At 54.3% G+C, this 11,132-nt stretch overlaps 1 protein-coding gene across 1 annotated transcript; it reads right to left on the minus strand.

Annotated features, from left to right (window-relative positions):
• Window positions 1-3,619: 3,619 nt before the first annotated feature.
• LOC122386803 (glutenin, high molecular weight subunit DX5-like) lies at window positions 3,620-5,610 on the minus strand. The gene is made up of 2 exons (XM_043376435.1): window positions 4,021-5,610; window positions 3,620-3,775 (listed from the first exon to the last, which is right to left on the minus strand). Exons 1-2 carry the CDS (start codon window positions 5,608-5,610, stop codon window positions 3,620-3,622), a joined length of 1,746 nt encoding a protein of 581 aa, XP_043232370.1.
• Between the last annotated feature and the right edge of the window lie 5,522 nt (window positions 5,611-11,132).

Raw genomic sequence — 11,132 nt, forward strand, 5'->3', positions numbered from 1 at the left:
CAGCTGAGGTCGGAGTAGCTCAGTGGCGCTGGCAGCGCCGGGCGCGATGGATCCGTGGCACAGGTGGCGCCAGCTCTTCCCTGTCAGCCCGTGAATCGTGAGAAGGCATTGCAGAGTCTATGATTTTCATTCGGATTTGTTGGCTGATACAATAATCTTGCACATTTAATGTGTCGGTGACCTCGGGCTCGGCTAGAAACAAGTTTTCATTTCTTTTTTTGTCATATGTGAGTTTTCCCGTTTGTTGAAGCTCTCATTCAAGTTGGTCCGCTGTTTAAGCGCCACGAAATATGATTTAACACTTTCCAGGGTCCAATCCCTCTAGAAACCGCAAACGTATCGAAATTCGTTCGCTGGTCCAAAATGACGGTCCGGATGCTGCCAGGATCCTCCCGAAATGCCTGTAATTCAATGTTATATTTTTCTCGATAAAGTAGGTGTGGTTGAGATGTGGAATTGACCTTCAAAATCATCATGTTCTCATGCCATCTTGCATCCATTGCACTTAACGATGCATGCATAATGACCTCACCATTGGCGCATGCCAAAAGCGCCAACAAACAAGAAGTGTTTGGCATTGCGTATCTGATGACAACTTAGCTCTGCTCAGTTATTTATTTACCAATAAATAATTGGCCGTTTTTCGGCGCCGTCGATCCCCTCCGCCAAACATGCAGCTGACGTGACGGTCAGCCTCTCCGGCGCACCAGCCGCCGGTCATATATGGAGTTGGCTGCCGTCTCAGCGCGGCTGCCGCCCCAGTTTATCGAGTTTTGGTCTGATTCTGCACATGAGTCAGCGCTGAAATGCGCCGAGGTTGCGGCGGCCGCAGTCATAGCAAACACGGCCGCTGGGGCTGTGGGGCTGCCGACCGTCTTGGCGGTGTTCTGAGCTGGTGAGAGGGCGGTGACGGTGTTCTGGGCTGGCGAGAGACAGGGTGAGAGGGACAGTGCCGCTCTCAGCCTCAGAAGGTGAAACAGTTACCGGCCCTACGTATCGGCGGTCACGTATTATTCTTGGACTTACTCGAGTACCGGTGCTGTTCTGGAGGACAGTCTGAAAACTTTCAGTCAAACGAGACGCAAGACTCAGTGAGACAATGACTCGATGGTATGAGTTACATGGGTGATTTCTTCCCTCCGCTTATGTTTTCATGTTCCATTTTCCAAGCCAAGAGTCCACCGCATGATGATGGCAGAGCTGGGACAAAGCCGCCCGGTAGAAATAAACGGGTCGTGATCACTGGCGGCAAAGTAATCTATAACTTGAGACTGACTGAGACAAAGGGATCGGAATGACTGATTCACTCTTCTTTTGCACATTTATTTCGTGTTCTCGCGCTTGGTTTTGATTTTTTTGCGTTATTTTACCCGTTATATTTACATCAAAGGTCGAGGCGTTGATGAGAAGTTTGTTCGTTTCGAAGCGCATTTACTTATGATAAGGTATTTATTACGAGAAATAGGGATTGTTAGTGACAAATTCCAACTTATGGGGGAAGTGCGGTCTTTTTTCTGCCACATAATGATGTCGACAATGCATGCTGAAATCTTCGGGTGTCCGTGTATCTAAAAAAACTGGCTGCCTTCTGTGACTTCTGTCCGCTGCCTTGCGGCAAATGTGGTCGACAATGATACGGCCGCCTAACGTCACCACTGACACCTTGTGATCAGATTACCAAGAAAGCTAGCTCTGACCTGGCGACTGAGCGCTGGATCGGTTCCGTGCCGGCCCGCTACCGATCGTTTTAGTAGCGCCTCGCCAATAAACGGCTGGACGTTCCAGCAACTTGGGCCGCGCTGGCTCGTCAAGCCCAGTCGTGGGCCGCAACAGATACACGAATAATCGGATAACTGGTCCATTTAACGGTAAGACCTGCCGCACGAACGGTGACTACAGATTCCCGGAAATGTGCCGTCCATGGCCTCTACCTAGCGACTCGTTCTAGTTCGGATGAAAGCGCTTCGTGACAAGACTTTAGACTGTGTTGTAAGCATTTAATAGACCGTATCGGTATCCCACCCCCTTCCGGCTTCCAGCCCTTCCCTCGAACGGTTAGAGACTCGTGGCAAGATGGGCTGTCATTGGTCACCGAGGCACCGAACCTTCCCCGGGCCGAACGTGGCCTCCCTTTGACGGGAGCCCGCACGGGCCCAGTAAAACGACGAGACTGGCTGAGTGGCTGACTGACTGATGGTTCTGTATCAAATGAGCACTTAAATTTTGGTGCCCAGTTGCGAATTCGGAGGCTAACTACCACGATATCCGGGCTATCCCGTTGTTCATTGCCAACGCTGGCGCTCCCCGAACCACCCTGCTCTGTTTGCCCAAACACCCGCTAGATGTCACCACTCGGCGCTCGTTCCGCCGCCCGCGTCTCAGAGCAGCGCTGCAACATGTACGTACGCACTCTGCAGCCGGCTCCGGGCCGGCAGAGCGCCGTTTATTTGCGGATAAACACGTCAGCTGGCGCCGCCGTCGCGGGGTCAACGTTCTCTGCAACAAACAGGGAGCGGCGCGCCGGCCGAGGGTGCGTGGCGCAGCGGTCAGTCGCCGCGACGGCCGTTTTGTGGTCCGATGGCGTATGTGCGAATGTACAAATGCACGTTCGCATGTCACTGCGATGGAGTCGCAGCGACAGAGCGGCGGCAGAGTGGCGTGGAGGTGTTGTGGACGGACGTTACTCAGACACTGGCGGAGGGGGAGGGAGAGAGGTGGAACCGTCCGCACGCAGCCATTCATGGGTGGAGTCTTTCCACTGCAGGGGGCTTGCCTGATGATAATGTGGAGGCGTAATGTCGCCTCGGAAGGCTGACAATTCAGTTGTTAGCCTTTTTTGGCTCGAAACTGTGATTTCCATTAAAATAGACTGTCAAACTTTATGAAAGCTGGGGAGGAGGACATGCGCTGTACCAGCTGTATGGGATTGGGAATTCCATTTCAAGTCCAGTTGTGCATACACCGTGTATGGAACCGCTGCACAGCGGACATTCTGCGTGTGACCGCTGCTATAAACGACCACTGGCCCAGCCCAGCCAGTGCAGTGGCTAGTTATTACCGGAAACCAAGTTACGCAGCTGCTTCGGCCCAACTTATATGGGAATTTAATTAGAAACTGGTTGAAATAATGCTCGGAAATTTGCGTGTATTGTGGAATGATATTTCATGAAGTGACGCACCCAATTATTTTTGTCATCGTGACTTTCAAATGTGCCTCCATGTAATAGGGCTAAAAGTAATTTGAAATAATTACATATCTCACGATCCTGTCACCTGTATGTCTAGTAATACTGAAGCTCTTGCCTCACCTCAGTTTTGGGCGGATTATGTCCTTCCGGTCCTGTGCCGTCCCGTCAGTGGCATCCCATTCATTCCGTTTGTCCAATCTGTCCCATCCGTCCCGCCTCTCCTATCCTTCTTGTCCATGCTATCCGTTCAGTCCCTTCCATCCCATCCCGTCCTATTCCATTTCGTCCACGCTGTCCCGTCTCTCCCATCCCGTCAATCTCATCCCTTCCCGCCCCGTTCCGACCGCGGCGGGAAGGAACGGGAGCAAGGGAAGGGGCGGGCGGGAGGGGTGTGCGGTGATGGGCTGTTTGCATTGGCCGGGGATCTGAGACTAACCGTCCATCTGTCCACCACCGGGGATCTGAGACTGACCGTCCATCTGTCCACCACCGGGGATCTGAGACTGACCGTCCATCTGTCCACCACCGGGGATCTGAGACTGACCGTCCATCTGTCCACCACCGGGGATCTGAGACTGACCGTCCATCTGTCCACCACCGGGGATCTGAGACTGACCGTCTATCTATCCACCACCGGGGATCTGAGACTGACCGTCCATCTGTCCACCACCGGGGATCTGAGACTGACCGTCCATCTGTCCACCACCGGGGATCTGAGACTGACCGTCCATCTGTCCACCACCGGGGATCTGAGACTGACCGTCCATCTGTCCACCACCGGGGATCTGAGACTGACCGTCCATCTGTCCACCACCGGGGATCTGAGACTGACCGTCCATCTGTCCACCACCGGGATCTGAGACTGACCGTCCATCTGTCCACCACCGGGGATCTGAGACTGACCGTCCCTCTGTCCACCACCGGGGATCTGAGACTGACCGCCCATCTGTCCACCACCGGGGATCTGAGACTGACCGTCCATCTGTCCACCACCGGGGATCTGAGACTGACCGTCCATCTGTCCACCACCGGGGATCTGAGACTGACCGTCCATCTGTCCACCACCGGGGATCTGAGACTGACCGTCCATCTGTCCGCCACCGGGGATCTGGGACTGACCGTCCATCTGTCCACCACCGGGGATCTGAGACTGACCGTCCATCTGTCCACCACCGGGGATCTGAGACTGACCGTCCATCTGTCCGCCACCGGGGATCTGGGACTGACCGTCCATCTGTCCACCACCGGGGATCTGAGACTGACCGTCCATCTGTCCACCACCGGGGATCTGAGACTGACCGCCCATCTGTCCACCACCGGGGATCTGAGACTGACCGTCCATCTGTCTACCACCGGGGATCTGAGACTGACCGTCCATCTGTCCGCCACCGGGGATCTGAGACTGACCGTCCATCTGTCCACCACCGGGGATCTGAGACTGACCGTCCATCTGTCCACCACCGGGGATCTCAGGCTGACCGCCCATCTGTCCACCACCGGGGATCTGAGACTGACCGTCCATCTGTCCACCACCGGGGATCTCAGGCTGACCGCCCATCTGTCCACCACCGGGGATCTGAGACTGACCGTCCATCTGTCCACCACCGGGGATCTGAGACTGACCGTCCATCTGTCCGCCACCGGGGATCTGAGACTGACCGTCCATCTGTCCGCCACCGGGGATCTGAGACTGACCGTCCATCTGTCCACCACCGGGGATCTGAGACTGACCGTCCATCTGTCCACCACCGGGGATCTGAGACTGACCGTCCATCTGTCCACCACCGGGGATCTGAGACTGACCGTCCATCTGTCCACCACCGGGGGTCTGAGACTGACCGTCCATCTGTCCACCACCGGGGATCTGGGACTGACCGTCCATCTGTCCACCACCGGGGATCTGAGACTGACCGTCCATCTGTCCACCACCGGGGATCTGAGACTGACCGTCCATCTGTCCACCACCGGGGATCTGAGACTGACCGTCCATCTGTCCACCACCGGGGATCTGAGACTGACCGTCCATCTGTCCACCACCGGAGATCTCAGGCTGACCGCCCATCTGTCCACCACCGGGGATCTGAGACTGACCGCCCATCTGTCCACCACCGGGGATCTGAGACTGACCGTCCATCTGTCCGCCACCGGGGATCTGAGACTGACCGTCCATCTGTCCACCACCGGGGATCTGAGACTGACCGTCCATCTGTCCACCACCGGGGATCTGAGACTGACCGTCCATCTGTCCACCACCGGGGATCTGGGACTGACCGTCCATCTGTCCACCACCGGGGATCTGAGACTGACCGTCCATCTGTCCACCACCGGGGATCTGAGACTGACCGTCCATCTGTCCACCACCGGGGATCTGAGACTGACCGTCCATCTGTCCACCACCGGGGATCTGAGACTGACCGTCCATCTGTCCACCACCGGGATCTGAGACTGACCGTCCATCTGTCCGTGACCCATCCCACAGCTGCCCTGCTGATGTCACTGATGTAATATGCAGGTACGGTGATGTCAGTGGTGTCATGTACTGACAAACTGATGTTTGAGGCCGCCCAGAGTTGTTATCGGTGGTTGTGGTGTTTGTTAAATTTTGATATTTTATCGCCTATTTATGCTTCCCAAGTCGCCTTAAAATATTGGTAGCACTGCCGTAATATTTGCTCGCATGTTCCGGCCATTGCACTTTATCACAGCGCTGTCACTCACGTGTGCAAATATCCGTTATCGGTCAGATCAGTGGTGACTGCATACCTGTCTATTCAAACAGCGCTGATAACGTCCGACCGGCATGGGTACCTTCATTCAACCTATCTCACACTTCTAAGATCCGATATTGTTACCTGTCCTTCCGCCGAGGGCGATTTCGACTGAGGTGTCCATTTGTAAGATGCTGAAGGTAATTGAACAGTGTAAACGTTGCATTTGTTTTGTGTGTGTTCGCTATGGGACAACACACACGCTTAGTGCTCACGCACAATGGGACGGCGGGTTAGCGAATGGTTGCATAGTCTGCGATAAGCAAGGACATTTCGTACAATGACGTATGGTTTGGAACATACAATTATGATAATGGCAATTGTCTTTGAACATCGCTAGCATAGCAACAAAGAACCAAACTGTGCCATTAAATGGTGGCATTTGTCTTTTATATGAGGCTAAAACTTGCCTCCTAGTGTCGTTTAGCAACGGGGTTTTGTGGTTTATGTGACATGTGTCGATAATTGCTTATTTTACGCGTTCAATGTTGTAGCCATTTTTGCATTTTTAAAGTACTTTAAAGTTATTACGTAGTTTTATGCGTTGGCTTTTATTTTCCACTGTCCCCATCTTTGCATTTCCAATCCGTTGTCGTTCCCTGCAGCGTCCATTTCCGGTGGACTGATAGGCCCTGTCTGTGTTTCGTCAGTGGCCGTTTGTTAGGGGACTGTCCTCCCTCCCTCCCTTCCTCCCTCTCCCTCCTCTCTCCCCTCACCCACTGTGCGTGCTGCTGGGCCGTCCTGCACTCCCCCGCACGCATTTTGCGCCGGGGGGGGGGGGGGCTGCACGGCAGGCTGACCGCCCGGTCCCCGCGCGGAACACTGTTGACACAGCGTGTGCAAATGGCAGAGCGGGGACAGCGACCAGGCCCGGTGCGGCGGAAATGTACCGCAGGGTCAGGGACGACCTCTGATCGCTGACATCTGACCACTTTGTCTGATCATTGACCTGTTGCTGACACTGGCACTGGCTACCGACAATTATACCACTGCCATTGACTGATAATGGAACACTGACCATAGACTACTACTGGCTTGCATTGACCAGTACCACTGACTGGTGCCACCATTAAATGCGTACGACTGACCTCTCACCACCGCTGACCACTGGCAATCAGGGAACAATGCACTCACCACTTGATCGCGAACACTAGCCATTGCATGCGTGCTAGCAGCTGATTGCTAGCCACTGACCAGCCAACAATTAACGTCTAACCAACATCTTGTGACATCCGTCAGATGACTGCCGAGATTGAGCCTCTGCCATTCGGTCCCATCCTCCCCTCCGGCTGGCGGCAATGTGTGCACTGCTCACTGTGCACGGTGTTTCGTCCTGCCGGCGCCGGTCAGGGGCGGCCGGCGCCGACCGCCGGGTTCAGGGGCAGATGCCCAGTTCAGGGACGGTCAGCGCCGCTCCTGCACCCCCCCCCCCCCCGTGTGTATGTGTGTGTGTGTGTGTGTGTGTGTGTGTGTGTGTGTGTGTGTGTGTGTGTGTGTGTGTGTGTGTGTGTGTGTGTGTGTGTGTGTGTGTGTGTGCGTTACGCACATGCTTTGTATGCGCGCAGCGCTCGGTGCAGCCGGTGCTCAGTCGCCGTGAAAACTGCACAATGCACCGACATGCGCCGTGCAGTGGTTGCGGGAGTATTCCGACAGAATAGCACATGGGTGTGTGCGCGCGTTTCCATTCACTGCGAGCCGTTTTGGGCTCGGAAACGGGGATAGGTGCAGCGGGTGTGAACTCAAATTTAAATCCATTTGTTCAAATACCATCCATTGTAAATTTGATCAATTAATTATTTTAAGGATAATCGGTGGATTTTCGGTGACTCCGACTCGACTCCGACACCAGCTTCATAAAAACGACTCCGACTCTGGGGCCCTGATTAATTTACATCGGAAGTAAGCGTGGCGCGGTGGACATCGGAGGAGCTGTTTGGTTTGTTCCGGCGTCTACGAATGCCTTCAGGAAAATTTAGATCCACTACGAGCCTCCTTGTTCTTGCTTACATGCACCTTTCATGTAAGATGGCACGTGTGTCAATGTGTGAGATCGCGGTCCGAATTATCTTCTTCACTCTTATCGGATCCCGCGATCCTTTTTACCATCCTCGCCACTCAGCTGCACCGGCCCGCTCTGTTCACCTGTGTAGCAAGTTCCATGCAAATAGATACACCTCTCTGCAATCACATGCGCCGATATGCGGGTCCAGCTGCCTGTCAGAATGCACCGTCAGGCTCCGGAGCACGATCTCTGCTACCGCCTACCTGCCACGCACGCGGCATGTGCGTGCCAGGCCCCGCGGCGAATCCGGTCCGCACCTCTGTGCGTCATCTCCTGCGCGCACGACCAAGGTCAATGTCGGCTCTGCCGTTTTCTCGGACGTCATCCGTATGTATGCGGGAGCACGGTGACGCCTTTCACGGAGGGTTTGCGGCGCTGCGACATGACGGCACCCGATGCCGTTCTGCGAATAGCAGTACGACGCACACGCACGCCGCTGGCCTTGGCGGTGTGCGTGGCGCCACGGCCATAACTCTTGGCCGGTGACAGGCGAGGGGACGCGCTCTGCAGAGTACACCAGCGCGGCTTTTTATAGGAGGTTTCTTTGTGCATGGCAGCCGACGCAGAATTTCTCGGTATGTTCTCGGGTGCGTAAGAGGATAAGCTCTGCAACTGATTACAAGAAACATTTTTGATGTCTGTTTAGTAATGATTGATGATAGATGACATCAGTAGACTAGCATTTGTGGGCACTTAAGTTGCGCAAATTTATTGAAACCATAAGTGTGTATCAGTTATTTTTGTTACAGAACAATTCAAACCAGCAGTCGTCTGTCGTACCTTCAAGACAAATGACAACTAACAGGTGCGAGTATATACATAGGCGTTCACAGACCGAACCTGAACGATATCCACTCGTCAGGCCATCCTATGCCAGCTCCATTGTTTTTGGTCCTCGGGAGTTCGGTCTTTCTTTCGTTTTCGGCAAGGTCCCGCTCTCAAACAACTCCTAACCTGCGGTTCTTCAGTGGCAGTGTAGGCTGCTGCTTTCAGCTTATTTTTGCGGATGCATGGGATTATGGTCGCTGTTCAGGGATTGTGGATTCCTCATTAGATATTATACGAGATTTATAAGACGTTGCAGACTTGCGTAAGGTGGATCAGTGTAGTTCACTTACTGCTGGCTTTTTAACATTTTCAGATTCTGCGAAGCGCACAATATCGTTCAAGACTTGCCAACGGGACTGCGCTCTCGCTAGGGATGGTGAATGTAGCTGACGATTTAAGCATGTGATGAATTTATGGCGTGACCGTCCTTCCTTATTCGTAAGAATAAAATGCTGTTGACTGTTGAGTTCCCTTCGCTTTTTTCTGGCTTCCGTAGCCGTAATTACGTAGTTACTAACGATTGTGCTGGCTCCACCAGCCTGCCATGACCATTTGCTTCTGTATGTATACCAATTTTAAGCCGACTGAGCTCGTTTTTGGTTTATTTTGATATATTCGCCCTTTCCCATGTTTTTTTTTTTCGCCATCCACATAAATGATAGCTCTTACCGTTACTAGAGAGTGGGCCTCTGGCTCTGGCGTCAGGAAGAAGGCATGACCGTGAGTTAAATGTTGCGCTTTTGCGCGTCGTCAGTCACTTACAATGGTCATAAAAAGACATTTCAAGTGTAACTGTGGTAATTTTGTTCCATTACAGCAGCGTGGAATCTTCATGCTATTGAATGTTACGGCCAACGGAGTGAAAACGACGTAACCGCCGGTCTAATTATCGTGTTTAATTGGCTGTCACCCAGTGCAGCTAATGATACACGGTGCTAGAGCTCTGTCAACATCGGTTAAAATATATGTTGGTAATGGTGGTGAAGTGTGTGACCATATTATATGCACACGGAGAGGATACGGGCACATCTGTCCCCGATGTTTACCAATAAATTGCACAGGCGCCGCGTCAGACATTCGGGCTCGTAAAGGACCTCCCACCGTGCCATGCTGAGCTGAGCGCGGAAGGTTTAGATGAGCTTCATACCTATTGATGCGGTAGCTAACGGGCGCTGACAGCAGTAGCGGGTAGCAGGTGCTGACAGCCGTAGCGGGTAGCGGGTGCTGACAGCAGTAGAGGGTAGCGGGTGCTGACAGCGGTAGCGGGTAGCGGGCAGCGGTAGCGGCTGCTGACAGCGGTAGCGGGTAGCGGGTGCTGACAGCGACAGCGGGTAGCGGGTGCTGACAGCGGGACACTGACGGCGGCAGCAGGTAGCGGGCGCTGACAGCCGGAGCTGAGCTGAGCTGATCTCAGCCTCGTATCTGAGACGCTCGGTGTACGGGTTTTCCCGGATCAACCGGCTCCAATAGGATGCAGCACATGCTGCCAGGGTGCGCCAGTCCAGCCGAATCCTGTTTGAAATGATCCGCTCTGCTTGGCAATATAGCCTAGGCTATGGAGTGATACTGAGTTCCGCTCACTTATATCGTTCAGCGATAGTTGTTGGTTAGAAGAATTCAGGCAATATTTCGCAAGTGAGGACGTTCCCGGTGGTTTGCCTTTGCAGTCCCATTCACTGCTGCACATCCGACTTCCGGGCACATTCTGCGTACGAGCAGGATGTGGTTGGTCCGACAACTCCTGTCGTGTAACCATAATGCATGTCGCATACCGGCAGACATTCCCTCCCGCTGCGAACCACCGGACCTGTCTGACCTCCCTCGGCTCAGTAACTCGTCTGGGCCTGGCCTCCTGAGCCCACCGTGACCCAGCCAATCTCCGTCATCGTGCGAGTCGTGCCGCGTCAGTGGCGCAAACGCCGCCCTCCGCCGTCCGACGGTCCTGCCTGCGCCCCGCCCTCAGGTCCGACACTTTCACCCTCACCCAGCCGGGTCACCGTAGGGCGCCTCTGTAGTGCAGGGTGCAGCGGTCAGCTGCGTGTGCTTCCGTCTGTAGTGCAGGGGCCCGCACGGGTAGTAAACACCCACAGCCACGAGACCCGAGCGTCGACCGGAACCGGCAGTGCGGGGGAAGTGCGCGGCGTTTCGCAATGGATGCACATTGCACACCGTTGCGCGGCGGGGAGGAGGGAGGAGTAACAGGCGGCTGCGCTGTGGGCGGGGGAGTGACCGATGATCGGTTTCGTAAACAGCTGGAAGGTGAGAGCTGTGTAGTGTGTATCGGAA

The sequence above is a fragment of the Amphibalanus amphitrite genome, unplaced genomic scaffold (assembly GCF_019059575.1).
Source record: "Amphibalanus amphitrite isolate SeventyFive unplaced genomic scaffold, NRLGWU_Aamphi_draft 000016F_arrow, whole genome shotgun sequence".
Classification (NCBI taxonomy): Eukaryota; Metazoa; Arthropoda; class Thecostraca; order Balanomorpha; family Balanidae; genus Amphibalanus; species Amphibalanus amphitrite.

What these genes read in the sequence shown, in the direction of transcription:
- LOC122386803 (XM_043376435.1), bottom strand. Translation starts at nt 5,610, where the DNA reads ATGGACGGTCAGTCTCAGATCCCCGGTGGTGGACAGATGGACGGTCAG. An exon ending in CGGTGGTGGACAGATGGACG is followed by an intron (nt 3,776 to 4,020) that starts GTCAGTCTCAGA and finishes GGTGGTGGACAG; the next exon opens with ATGGACGGTCAGTCTCAGAT.